General features: G+C 32.4%; 4 protein-coding genes across 4 annotated transcripts in view; all 4 read left to right on the forward strand.

Moving 5' to 3' along the window:
- LOTGIDRAFT_169906 (hypothetical protein) overlaps window positions 1–1,177 on the forward strand; it is a gene marked incomplete at both ends in the record, with an annotated part of 3,783 nt that extends 2,606 nt beyond the window's left edge. The window contains one exon of the mRNA XM_009068526.1: window positions 1,109–1,177. Coding sequence (XP_009066774.1) covers window positions 1,109–1,177 — 69 coding nt within the window. The remainder of the gene's footprint in view (window positions 1–1,108) is intronic.
- A 2,954-nt stretch (window positions 1,178–4,131) lies between these two features.
- LOTGIDRAFT_169907 (hypothetical protein) lies at window positions 4,132–5,184 on the forward strand (the record flags this gene model as incomplete). The annotated part of the gene is made up of 2 exons (XM_009068527.1): window positions 4,132–4,252; window positions 4,619–5,184. 2 exons carry the CDS (start codon window positions 4,132–4,134, stop codon window positions 5,182–5,184), a joined length of 687 nt encoding a protein of 228 aa, XP_009066775.1.
- A 1,125-nt stretch (window positions 5,185–6,309) lies between these two features.
- On the forward strand, window positions 6,310–10,661 carry LOTGIDRAFT_169908 (hypothetical protein; the record flags this gene model as incomplete). Its single annotated transcript, XM_009068528.1, has 2 exons — window positions 6,310–6,458; window positions 10,268–10,661. 2 exons carry the CDS (start codon window positions 6,310–6,312, stop codon window positions 10,659–10,661), a joined length of 543 nt encoding a protein of 180 aa, XP_009066776.1.
- A 2,704-nt stretch (window positions 10,662–13,365) lies between these two features.
- LOTGIDRAFT_169909 (hypothetical protein) lies at window positions 13,366–14,240 on the forward strand (the record flags this gene model as incomplete). Its single annotated transcript, XM_009068529.1, has 3 exons — window positions 13,366–13,426; window positions 13,670–14,014; window positions 14,173–14,240. The coding sequence occupies 3 exons, from the start codon at window positions 13,366–13,368 to the stop codon at window positions 14,238–14,240; spliced, it is 474 nt and encodes a 157-aa protein (XP_009066777.1).
- Window positions 14,241–14,839: the final 599 nt, after the last annotated feature.

The following is a 14,839-nucleotide window of genomic DNA, read 5'->3' on the forward strand; positions in this document are numbered from 1 at the left end:
AAGTATTTATAACAAGCTATCTAATTTTAATCTAAAATAATGAACACCTGCTGCTCGTTTGTAAAATTGTGTATTTTGAAACTAGGTTAATTCACATGATTCTGTGGATGCTAATAAGATGTGTTCAATACATCAATGGAATATCCCATTTATTCTAAATAATGCCCACTTATTTTTTTTACTCTCGCTTTATAAAATGTAATCTCTGCAACATATATTTTTATTTTATATTTTTGTATAATTCGTTTTTGTTACATTTTTGAATTTTTAAATAAAAATTCAGTTGAAATCCACACAAGATCTCTAATGACCAAATTAATGTCTAAGTCGGAACTCAATATGTTATTGAATACTGTTTGCTATCCAATTAAATGAAGTGGCTTTCTAGAGTAATTTTCAGCAATGAAGTTCGAGTTAAAAGGATTGCACTGAAACTTTGGCCCTTATACAAAATTGTCCATTAGTTTTGAAGTTGGTAAAAAGATCGGTTTTTCACCATTATTCCTCTGGGTATGTATTGTTTATCAATATTTGTCATTGTGACAATATATGTATATGATATCTAGAAAAATGTACCAAACGGGTTCATAAAGCGGGTTCTGAAAACAAGTGCCAATTTAGACTGAAAAATTTCATTAGCAATAAGTCAAACCGAATTTCAATTTTGTCTAATTAATCTAAATTTCAAATCGTATTTCTTAATAATTTAGTATTAGTAGATCGATATCTTCGAATGATTTTTTGATTAATGAAGGAAAAAGAGATAAGGGGAAGAATAGAGGAAGGAAAAGTGACATAGGGAAAATAAATAGGAAGTAAAAATGAAGAGACAAAGGGGGAGTAGAGAGGAAGGAAGTAAGGGGACGTAGAGAGGAGGGTAGATGGGAAAGTAGAGAGTTAGGAAATAAGGGGAAAGTAGAGAGGAGGGTAAAATAAAGGAATTAAAGCGTGAACGGAGAAGTAGAGAGAAGGAAAGTAGAGAGTTATGAAATAATTGTCAGAGGGGAAGTATTAAGTTGATGGATCAGGTACTAGCCAAAGAGCCTGTGGGGTATTCTCTTATATTGAGAGTACTCATTTTACCTCCGTGTATTGCTTGAAATTACAGTACTCCGAAGAGCTATTATGGATAGCTGGCACCCATCTCTGTAACAGATTTTTAACTGTAGCACAATAATGGTTAAATTTTCATATAAAATAAATTCATAAGTATCCTTAGCGGTCAAATAAAATATTATTTGTTGTTAATATTTCTCGAAATTTGCAAATTTAAATGATTTTATTCAATTTGTATTCATATATAAACCCATTTATAATGTACTCATAAGGAAAGTTGGTCGACGTGTTTTATTCCCATTACTAGTGTGAGGTAATGATTGAATACACGGTCTTATAGACTAGGAAGTATAATAAAATACATCTTCACAATATCAAGCTATTACGAACTACGTCTTATACCTTGACTGCAGTGCAACAGATACCTTTATCGTGGAACTTTGCCAGGGAAATAATAATAATAATAATAGTAATAATAATATATTAATAACAAGGGTGAAAAATCAGGCCAAAGGACTCTTTACAATATTGCCTTGTGAAATAAGACAACATAAAAATTGGATAATGATTGGATTGTATTCTACCGAATACAGCCTATGGGAACCTCGGCAGAAAGTCTGTCAACTACAAGTCATAATGTTTACAGTTGTTATGTCGAGAGCTGTGATTGGCTATATTTGCCGGCGAATCGAATCAAATCATTGCATTCTGTGATATAAGAAAAGTGGCTATTGCAGTCAGGGTATAAGTTCGTATTGGCTTGACATTGTGAAGATGGTTCTATTTATAATCAAGGAAGTATAAGATGATATAGATCTTCAATAGTCAATATTATTATATATATGACAGTATTGACATGTATTGTGTCATACATAGAACGGTGTTATTATGTCGAAAGATTTTGTTCCACACCTATGTGTTTTATAATGTAGGAATATTCACATAATTTTCGGACAATTTTATATCAATGTACTTTTCGAGGAAATCAACTCAAAGTTGTTCTGTGGTTATCTTAACATTCGACGAGTTTACAAATATGAAAATAAATTGTGATATTAATTCAGTTACAAAGTAGACTGAGTATTACAAGTATAACAGGCCTACATGGTTACAGAAATGAGAGGGTTTGGATTCTTGTGTTCCTAAAAAAAGTTCTCTTTGACATTATAACGATGCGGAACACAATATTGCTTGTGATAGTTGTCAGTGTTTGTTGGCGAATGGTAGATGGAAACACCAGTAAATATATTTTAATTTCTGGATATGTCATTTTGTTTAATATATTGTTTTGTTGTTATACCCCAATGAAACATATATATATAGCAACCAGTATCACGTCTTAAACGAAACGCATACGTGAATGAATTGAAATCCTACAACCACCTAAATTTCCATCTGAATTTTGTTCTTTGTGAAAGAGTTTACTAATAAAGGGTTGTTATCGATTAAATCGAATAATTATGCTTTAGGATTGCGTATGATTTGCAATATAAGGCGGGCAATGTTAAAGGGACAGGTAGGCCATTTTTATTCACCAAACGTACTTAAGTCTCTGAAAGGGGAATTTTTTAGATAAGCCAATCAGTTCTAGTGTTCACAGCTCACCGTCGAAATTTGAGCCTTCAAATCCATGTGTGTCCAGCTTTATCCGCGATTGAATGTTAAAATGACGACTCGTCAATTTGAAATAATCTGTGTTATATAGAAAAGACATATATAGAAATAGTGAGTTAAATTCCTTGTTTGAAGTATTTTTAAAGGAATTATGCGATTTTCGTACATTTCTAATACTTCTGAAGACTATTTACATATATTCGAGATTAAAATCAACCCCCAAAATGGCACACCTGTCTCTTTAACTGCGTTACTTGCAAATTATCCCACTAATATCACTCAATAAAATAAATGTCACAAGGCGGAACAGAGCAATGTCACATACCGTAAAAGATAAATCTTCCTTTGAATTCCTTTTGAAATTGGCCGTCTTCACAGTTTATTAAAAAATAAACACAGTGACAGGGTAATTAAAAGTAAATGACTTTATATTTTAGTCCAGATTCCATAATTCAGAAACATTATTTACCATTTTAGATTGCATTTACAGAAATCCATAGCATTGAATCGACCATGCAAAAATTTTCTCTTCTGAAAGTTGGTGATAGCTTTTGTCATACAATCCTAGTCTCTATAAAGCTAAGCAGAGATTGCTGACGGTTTATTTTCTCTATCTGATTATGGAATCAAACTTTTCAATAGTATAATCTTTAAATGACATTTAGAAGTAGACGTAATATTAGAAACCTAATCTGTCCTTTGATTTGAAGGGACATTCCGCAAATTATTATTTGCTCAAATTTGTGAAAACTAAACACCAAGATCTAGAGAAATGTGCCCATTAACGTATCAGAAAGTTTAACTAAAAAAATACAGCAAAAAATATGTAAAAACATTACGTAAGGTTTTAAGTTCGTTATGCTTTTGGAAGTTGTTAGAAAACTACTGTATGGAATTGAGTACAATAAACGCCTAATTGTAGTCTCCTACGTATTCGAAAGGTTTCAACAAAATATAACTCCAAAACTAGGTCGAACAGCTTAATTAGCAATTAGTACTCTCCGTTTTTGATTAACCCTTTTAAAACAAATTCAGTTTGATCAAGAAGATACATAGATATAAATAGCACATTTATTTATATATAATTCATAATGCTTTTGATTATGAAAACATTTTACAAAAAAGCGAAATGTCCCAATTCACATACCGGAATCTTTATCAAGTATTAGAAAAACTGGTTGGAAGGAAGTTCTGATTTTGTTTCATTGTTGAATATTATTATGAAATAATTGTTATTTTCTTATAGTTTTAGTTGATATGTGTGAAAACAAGACACTGACAATGAACTCTGTTTTCCTATCAAGAACTAACAAGGAGAATTCGTCTACCAATTGTTGGTGTCAAATAATATCAGAAACTGGAAGTTCAACTCAAGTTTTTTTCAATGTCTCTAGTTTTAACGGTCATCAATACAAGTTGTCTGTTTCCAATGGATCTACTACCAGTTATTTTGATAACATAATGTCTGCAGATATTTTCCACACCATTTGTAGATCAATGGAGATAAAGATAAAAGTAGAAGAAAACAATTGTTCTGTAAATAATGGTCTAGAATTTGGAATTAAAATTAATTCTTACCCAGGTAAAGCAGTTTCTCATTATATTCCACTGTCTGTGCAGAGTCAGCCATGGGTTGTGTTTCTTTTTTTTTTGGAATTCAGAAATACTTAAAATCTTATATCATTGGAAGTATGTTTTTGACTAGGTGTTTCACTATAGTTGCGAAGAGACGTGTGATAAACCATAGTTTGCGATTAATGACATGATGAAACACTTCCTTTGTGGAATTACAGGAACCACAAACGTCTGATTGAAAATTGGAATGGTGCAAATTGATGCCGTCAGTGTCCCAGATATTCAGAAAATTTGAGAAAACCTGGAGCATGAAAAATAGAATAATGTCTTAATTGTATGAATATTTTTAACATATTTATTGATCACTTTGTAGGTCATATTAATATAACTTGTCACAATCCAAATGTTTCAACACCAGAACTCTGTCCCCGGGGTACAACCACCAGTACAAGTCAAGCTACAAGTGCAGTACCAACTACAAGTACAGTACCAACTACTAGTAAGGTAATAACTACAAGTCCAGTAACAACTACAAATACAGTACTAAGTACAAGTGAAGTAATAACTACAAGTCCATCAACAACTACAAGAACAGTACTAAGTACAAATGAAGTACTAAGTACAAGTGAAGTAATAACTACAAGTCCATCAACAACAACAAGTCCAGTAACAACTACAATTCCAATCACTATGACAAGTTCATTGATAACTTCAATTCCAGTAACAACTACTACAATGCCAATGACCAGTACCGTACCAACTTCAAGTACAGTGACAATCACAAGTACAACAACCTCTAAAATCTCAGATATTGCTCCAACTGGAACATCTGTAGAAATATCTTCAACTGAAAAAACATTAAAAGGAACTACAGATAATCAGAATGAAATAACTACCAGCGTTGCAGTCGCAGATGTTCTTGGTAAAAAGCTAAAATAGTTATAGCACAGTTTTCATGTTATGGTATAATCGTTGCACATGCAATACTGTTTTTATACGCCCACATGGAAATGTGGACGTATATTGCCGTCGCCCCTGTCCGTCCGTCCGTCCTTCCGTCTGTCCGTCGGTCTGTTCACATTTCTTGTATGCACGATAGAGGCTACAGCTTTTATCTGATCTTGATGAAACTTAGTATGCATGTATATATTGATGAGATCTCGGTCAAGTTCGAAATTGCTAACAATCGGATGAACGGTTTCAGAGTTATGACCCTTGACTTAGTAAAAACGCGTTAAATGTGGCTTGTATGCACGATAAAGGCTACAGCTTTTATCCGATCTTGATGAAACTTAGTATGCATGTATATATTGATCTTGGTCAAGTTAGAAATTGGTAATAATCGGATGAAAAGTTTCAGAGTTATTGCCCTTGACTAAGTAAAAATACGTTAAATTGTGTTTGTATGAATGATAAAGGCTACAACTTTCATCCGATCTTGATAAAACTTAGTATGCTTGTAGATATTGATAAGACCTCAGTCAAGATCGAAATTTGTCATAATCGGATGAACGGTTTTAGATTTCGGGGAAGGGAGGGTTTGATTCTCTCTGTACAGGCCTATACTGTAAAAACTAGGTGTAATTATGCACCCAAAACGGTGTAAAGTTAACACTATTAATGGTGTATTCTTATTCATACTCCTTTAAGGTGTAATTGAATGATTTTGAAATACACCTATGAGGTGTAAGTTAAAAACACCCCGATAGCACTTGATTTAGTGCACGAATACACTATATTAAGTGTTTACACCTCGTTCACACTCTAATGGGGGTAATCTTTGGGTTACACCTTCAAGATTTATTACGTATTCTTAAAAACACTAGATATTGTGTTATGTTACGCTTATTTAAGTGTTAACTTAAAACACCTCAAATAGTGTCATCAAAAATTGTCCCCCTTCGACCACGAACTTAAGCATTTGATTACATGTTGACATCTGAATGTGTGTTATGTCGACATTAAAATGAATATTTCGCCATTTTATTAGTTACAGTTGGATTAAGAAGTGGGAATTTTCCCATTAGGATTAAATAGCGAACAGCACCGTATTTCATCAGTCGTATGTCACGTGGTCTAAGAGGCCGTGATTTTCCCAATCAAGTTCGGCCGAGTACATTCCAGTCCCAGAAAAAATGGCGCAAGATAGATGTACAGCTCGAGACTCTAGCCCATCAAGAATATAGTGGACATGATGGAAGACTAACTAGTAGGTAATATGACCATGATTTTGAATTTTCTCTTAATCGGTAGGCTCAATTGATTTGATGCTGGTTCGATAAACTTATTCAAAATTCTATTGTCTGAGCAAAGTGAAACGTGTTTTTTTTAATGTGAATTGGAATGACAGCCTCAAATTGGTCCTGTTAGTCTTTGCGTTTATAAAAAGTGAACATGAGCTCACATTATGTCAATTTTAACAAATTGAAATTTCTAAAGACATTCTTATCTAAGTCAAACAGTATTGTTTTGAAAATAGAGAAAATATTCAAAGAAAAAAACCTTTTCGTTACTCTATTAGCCCAAATTGGCCGAATCATCATGTTAAAATACAGGTGTCTGTTTCTCAGTTCAAACGAAATTTCACAAGGAAATTTCTATCCTGGAGGGAACTGAAGTGTAATTTTTTGCAATTTAAAGTAATAAAAATTCATATATGATTGATTTAAATAATCAGATGCATGTGTTTTCTTTCAATTCAGGAAATATTAAGGTTTTTGTATCAGTTGGTTAATGGATAGCTACTTAGTTTTATGGATTTTAATTGGATTAAACAGGGATTCTGTTAAATGGATATGACACCAGGTAAGTCCATTGATGAATAGATATTTCATTTCTTATTTACCTATTTTGATGATTTAAATTTTATGTTAAAAGACTGACAAGTAGACATGTCTGTCCAAAACAGACAGAGAACAATTCTGAACAAGTTTAATTTTTATTTATATTTCTAATTTGAATCAAAGCTGCCAATGTACTTATTTTTCTTGCTGACAAGTTATGTATCAAAAGCGTTGAAACTAACCTAATTTAGTGTGCAAATACAATCCAAATGTTACTGAGAGGAGCCAGATCATAGTTGTTAAATCTCTGTTAAGTCAAGCCAAGATTGAATTATTGAAACTTATCAATTAAAGAAAATGTAAAAACAACAATGTCCTTATTCTGTCTTTTTATATTTCAGGAAACTGATTCATGAGTCAAAATACTTGATAGACTAGCAACTCCATCTCCTTACATTGCTAGCATTGGTGATTTTCATTCATCAAAAAACTTCTACATTGTTATTGATTTGACTATATTGATAAAAACAGTTTTCTGAAAGAATTATATTATTATTTGTTTTCGTTTTTCTATTGAAGATGAAATGGATATTAGATTGTGTTTAAAACATGTCATGATTAAAACTAGCTACATTTATATGAAAAATGTTTGTGTGTTAGTTGACCCATTACTAAGCTTACTTATTAGATCGTTTGAGCTAGGTGTTACCCAGTCCTTAAATTGGTCACATCCACACCTTACATCTTATACTATTGAAATCTTATTTGTTTAAATGAAGTATTCAATAACACCGATATTAGTGCTTACTATATCTACCCAAGTGTAAACATTAACACTGTTTTAAGTGTATAAGTTTGGATAAAGCGTACAATAAGCACCGAAATTGGTATTAATTCACATATTTTACACGTTAAGAAGTGTATAAGATTACACTGAGTGTGTGTAAAATAAGCACATCGGGTGTATACACTCATGAACCACACCAACAACCGTGTAAAGAGGAACATCTAACCAAGTGTATTCAGAGTTTACACCTCTTCGAGTTAACAATTAACACACCCGTATTAGTGTAAGGGTATCCAGGATATAGTGGAAACTTGCACCAACATCGTATAACAATGCAACACTAAACATGGTGTAGGGTGGCAACTTAGTTTCCACTCAAAAAGGTGTTAACTAACTCATTATTTTTTACTGTGATGTGGAACAGATACTGATTTAGAAATTGGGGTTAAGGGTCTTGATACTGGGTTTTTCTTCTGTTCTGATCTGAAATTAGAAAAAATAAATCGCCCAATCGGCGAGAAGTATAGTATCTGTTATGTACTGATTGTTTTTATTGGACTATGAACAGGGTTATTGCCCTTGACTTAGTAAAAACACGTCAAATTTGGGCTGTAGGCACGATATAGACTATCAGTTTTTATCCGATCTTTATGAAACTTGGTATGCATGTATAAATTGATGAGATCTAGGTCAAGTTGGAATTTGGTCATAATCGGATGAACGGTTTTGGAGTTATTGCCCTTGACTTAGAAAAATTTGGCTTGTAGTCATGATACAGGGCACAGTTTTCTTTATCTGGGCCCTTTCCACTAAACTTCTTAAATCCAAAATTATCTTTAGTTTGTCTTGCGTAAGAAAAAATCGAAAATTTGAGTTTCACTAAAATTCTTATGCTAAGAAATTTTGGCGTAACTTACGACAGCTATACCCTATCCTAACTATTTTCTTAATTCAAGAAATGCTTCAGAAAAGATGAAATGAGCCAATTTCTGTTTTGAGAAAACTTATTAATATCAAAGCCTTTGAGGTTTTTCGCATTTTCCTTGCATAATTTGCCTTATTTTTGCTGTTATGACCATTCAATTTTTCGACTGTCAATCGTTAGTAAAGTTGACGTCGTAAATGACAAGGTGACGTCATTTCACGCTTTAAAATCTTACCACCATTTTGCGGAAGAATTAGCAAATTTTCACCACTATAGACTTTTTAAGAGTATTTAGGGGACTTAAGAGTTTTAGGAAATATAATTATTTTCTGTAAATTGATGAAATAAAGATATAAATTCAAGTTATTGCCCTTGAATTGATTCAATGCGGTTGTTTGTAACATCATTTTTTGTAATACTGGTTACAGATATGAAAAAAATCAAATGTCCAAATTGTCGATACGTAGAGACTTTGAATGATATCATTAAGAAAAGTCTATTATTGAACATGTTTAAATAATTCATTTAATGAAATTAATTTTAACATTGGTCGCAGTTTATATATTAAAGGGAGCAATGCGCCATTTTTTACCAATTGTACCTTTGTCTCAGACACGGGAAGAATTTAGCTAAGCCAATAAATAATAGTGTACACCGTTCAAATTTGAGCCTTCAAATCCATGTGAGTCCAGAGTTATCCGCGTTTGAAAGTTAAAAAGACGAGTCGTCTTTTCTTGAGACATTGCCATATATAGAAATAGGATAAGAAATTCCTAGTTTGAGATATTTTTGAAGCAATTATCCGATTTTCGTATATTTCTAGTATTTCTGAAGACTATTTACATATATTCAGGACTAAAATCAACTACCTAAAATGGCGAACGGGTTCCTTGACATGGACACTTGAGGTTACTTGAAAATTGACTTTTATTAGAACCAAATTCAGTTGTGCATTGGTACTAGAAATAGCATTCGTAGCATCCTTGTAAGAGGAAAGAGATGTGTCATTATTTCCTCAAATGAATACAATTCTCTGTGCTGTAAAGTAGAACCAAAACCGAGTTCTTCCAAATTCAAAATTTTGATTGATCATTGATTTGCTAATTTGTTATAGCACAATTTTTGCTCTAGATTCTCTTTTACTGCAATGTTCTATAAATTATTTCAGATATTGGTTTGATCGGAGGAGTGGCTGGTGGCGCATTGGTATTAATAGTTCTGATCTTGATTTTGATAATTTGGCAAGTAACTCACTTTTTTTACTTTACTAATTTTTTCCTATGTTACACCCTACTTCATTGATACTTGCTAATGGTCGTCTTTAAATTGTGTAATTGAATCTTTACAGCAGGGTTTATAGGCTAGGCAGTGGCGTGGTGATACTTTGGGGATTTTTGGAATGTATCGCACCGTCTCTGATCGACAGAATACAAATCCCAACAGTTGACATGGATGTATGGTGTTCCTCACTTTGGTCATCTTCACAACTTTATATGGATACATTATGTTTTATGATGTATTTTTCAGTCTTGTAAGACGTAAACGAAAAAAGAAAAATCAGCACGATCAACGTGGCAATAACTCGTCTCCAAATGGAGTTATTATCGAAGATAATGGTATTTATGATAGTGCTGAGCAAAGATTCAATCGTCCAATTCAAATGGAAATTATAGAGAATGATCTTTATGTGAGTTCAGATGACGTCATGAATTTCAATTCCAGTGATGATGGTAATACTGATCAGATTCCGGAAGTCGTATATGCCGTTGTAAATAAAGGGTTTAAATCTGATAAGCCTTCGAAAGAAGCATCTGTAGACAGTGGTTTCTCTATGTCATCAAAAGAACCCAATAGTGGTCATGACCGGAAGTTCTTTCTTGGACCTCAAGGCGATGAATATACACTTATACACAAAACATAAATCGACTTTATTACGACTTAATGATCTCATTAGAACATTTTAATCTAAGATGTAGAAAATTGTACATTTTGTAATTTATTAATTCAATTTCATTCTATGTATATTACTTATATCTCAAAACAGCTTTCGTATATCCGATAAAATATGGACAAGGTTTTATATATTCTTGCTCAGTGGCGGCATCAATGGGTAAGATCAGTGGGTAAGCCCAACCAAGAAAATGGTGTGTCCCCCGAATTGTACCCCGATGACTTTTTATCATTTTCAAAATATTTTTTAATTCATTTGTATTTAGTATATAGTATATTTAGAGTGGATGTAGCGATGTCTGTATATGCGCTCATCTGTTGTTTTTTTTGGGGGGGGATGTTTAATGCTTTATTTATTGTACATAACAATATTGTGTACTGGGAGAGGGGTTATATTGGCGAAAGTTTGTTCCCAGATCCTTTTTTACAAAAATATATTGTAGCCCACTTGTTTTTAGCAAATTCAAATAAAAATGAATTTTTTAAACGTTTCTGTGTGTTTTTATGTGTCAAAATTTACCAAATCAATTCAATTTTCTGAAATTTTATTTTGAATTTCAGCCTCGACAGTTGTACCCCATTTGCCGTCTGCTCACTGTTTGTCCCACTTCCCCCTCCCCCGGATGCTGGGGCTGTCACTATTCTCGCTTTATAAGATATACACTATGCTATCTAGTATAGATATTTCTGTAAAATATATCTATAAAAATATCTCTGTATAAATATTTAAAGAAAAATCAGTTGAAAACAAAATAAGATCTCCATTACCAAGATGGTGTTTAGCCAGTGTCAAGGAGTTATAATGGAGAACACAATATGTTACCTAAATGCTCAGTGAATACAGTTAAACACATTTCATGGGAGACACTTAATGCTTTCTTCTGTTTCATATAAATTATAGTAAAAGATTGTGACTTGTCTTGACGTTTGGATTCCAACAAACGCATCCACATAAGCAAGTGTAGTTTGCAAAGCCAATTTTGTACATTTATTGAAGATTTAAATACAGCTATTACGACACTGTCGTATACAGACCACTTAGATTAAAAGTCTTTTGTTGAAGTCTTTGGCTGTCGTAACTGTCATTAATAAACATGATATTTGAAGCGTTCAATTGGTATACTATTCTAAACAACAATAATATTAAATATTAGCCTATTATTACTGAATGTTTATATTAGATATCTTGTATGGTTCTATTGGAAATATTGAATTATATTACAGTTTGGTTAAATCATAAAGATATTGAAAAGTGTAAAGGAATTGCTTTCAAATGGATACACGAGTGAAATAAAAATGACCATATAGACTCTCTGACAGGGATACCGAGTTGATGACAGTCGCGCGTCAAATTGTCACGATTGGTGGATGGTCGTAAAACATATCGTACACATTTAATACAGATTGGCTGGACACACAACACAGCCATAATTAATGAACCAACTTCGTCTTATACCTTGACTGCAATAGCTACCCTTTTATATTACGTTTGGTTGGATATGCAACGATTTGATTAGACTGGACGCCAGCGAATACAACCAATCAGAGGCTTTAACAAAAAGTCTGTAATCAATAATGTTTACAGTCTTTCCTGGGGCTCTGATTGGCTGTATTCGCAAGCGTACAATCCAATCAAATCGCTACATTCTGTGATGCTAGAAAGTTGGCTACTGCGGACATGGCATAAGACAAAGTTCGTAATATCTAATATGCTGTGTGTTTAGGTTTCCCCTTAAAAGACATTCTTATTGCACATTTTATATTTTACTTACAGCTGATATCTCTATTGTTCAGCTTTTCTTTTGATAGAGACATTCTCATTGCATACGTTTTAGTAAACGTACAAACAAAACGTACGGTTCTTACATGGAAAAAACACAAACGAACGTAGTTAATAACCATTTGGAATCTCTTTCTCGACTTAATAAGTCGAATATTGAAAACGAATGTAATATTTCAAGTATAGACTTCAAATCACATTTAAATGTTTTGAAATGGCTTTCAATGTGTTTGACTTTGATGAAATATTATAGCCTTAAAATTGAAAATTCGACTTATTGTGTCAAGGTTGTGATTCAAAATGGCCGTTAACTACGTTCGTGTGTGTTATTTCCAAGTAAGAATTACTCGTAGTCTCGTATGTATTACGGGTTCACGCGAGGAAAACATTTGACTAAATGTATTTTAGTATGCAGTCTTATTTAAACCTAATGACACAAATCTATGTATGCATACATATACAATTTTATACACAATACAAACCAGCTAATTAATGGCCCTTACAATACAGGTTATTAAATCATGAAAAACCGTGTAAGAGGAAGTATTGCATTAGGATTGTAGTGCAAATTAGCTTTATTAAATGAATATTCGCATAAATGTAAAAAATGTGCAATGAAATAATATATAAAAAAAATTCTGAGGTGTCTATTCCCTTCACAATAAGACATTGGTTAGAGAGAGTGGTGCTTCAAGTATACGTCTATTTTATTTTGAAATACCTAGAAATGAAAGACTTGGATATTGAAGTATGGATTGCATATACAAATCTGAGATGAATGCAAAGTTTTCTCTCAATGATTTTGTGAACAATCTTTTTTTTGTGAATGTACAGAAGCCACAATTACATTAATTATTGTCAACACTCTTCTGTGAACTGTGGAAGTATATTAACAATGTTGTCTAGTGTCTTTACTGCCGTTATTATTTTGTTTGGTTTGAATTGGACATTAGCAGGTAAGAAGGTTTTTAAATAGTCTAGTTTGACAAAGGTTTGTTGTTCGGAGTCATAATGGTTTTTGTTTTTAATAAAAAGGAATCCCGTTTATTTATTTATTTTTATATGGAAGTATTATTTTCCACAAATATTTCAAATTACCATTCAAACTAATGACACTTATGTATGTTTTAGTAAAATGTTGATATTTGTTGATGTCGAATTTAGAATAATAACTAACTGACTCTGATTTATATTTCCAGTTAATATGTGTACAAACAGATCAACAGTATCAACATACGTTACATTGAATCTTATAAAAGGAACTGATGTCGATGGTTGTTACTGTACTGTTAAATTACATAATACATATACACCTGAATCTGTTAAATCAAGAATTATATTTGAAGTTATAAAGTTTTCTGGTTGTAAATATAAACTTGTTATTTCATATAATAGCAGTAGACCTAGATTTAGATGTTCTAACAACAATACTAGAATATTCTATCATATTAATAAAACAGAAGAAATTAAACTATATTTGGAGCTAGCTACTTCTTATCAGAATGATACAGAATTTGAAGTCAAAATAACGTCTAGTATGACTAGTAAGTAAGATGTTTCATGTTGATATTGATTGTCATCATATTTTGTCATAGTTCTTTCATGGTTTAAAGACATTTGGTTTTTCGATTAGGACCCCCCTCCCAAGATATCCTCTAATGTTACTGGTAAGAAAATTATCATTTTGTCTGTAATATGACAGATTTCTGTAGTGAGCAAACTAAACCTGGTAGAATTATTGTTGGATCATTGAAGATTGAACAGATGTGAATTATTGAAACATGAAAATCTTATAATTATGAATTTGTTACAAAAGAGAAAGATTAAACTACAATGACGTCCGTACAGTTTGTAGTTTTTATATATTTATTAGTAGAGTCGAGTAATAATTATTGAAGATATCAACATCATCATGTTCTAAAACATCCTTATAACAATATCACATTGTCCTTGATTGAATAGGTTGAGTTACAAATGTATTTATTATTTTTTGAAGGGAGGGATAAAACAAACTTTTCAATTGTTATCACAACCATTTAGTAGACTTTATTTCTGTAGCGTTAACCTTCAAGACAATAGCACACAATAGCACCACAAAATAAGCATAACTAGACTAATGGTTGATAACACAGTATTATGTATTATGAATTCAGCCGTTGGAGGTCCTTTGATAATATTGACATGTTTTACACCAAACGATACCCTTAAAACTACTACCAGTACACCAACCGTAATACACCAAACAACATCTACTGAGAGAACCACCACAATTATAACACCATACACAACATCTTCCAGAGAAATAATTTCAACTTAGGTTCACAGTTAAGGATCCTTTCTACCAGCCGGTCCTTGGCCAAGCCTCTTGA

This window comes from Lottia gigantea (assembly GCF_000327385.1).
Source record: "Lottia gigantea unplaced genomic scaffold LOTGIsca_90, whole genome shotgun sequence".
Classification (NCBI taxonomy): Eukaryota; Metazoa; Mollusca; class Gastropoda; family Lottiidae; genus Lottia; species Lottia gigantea.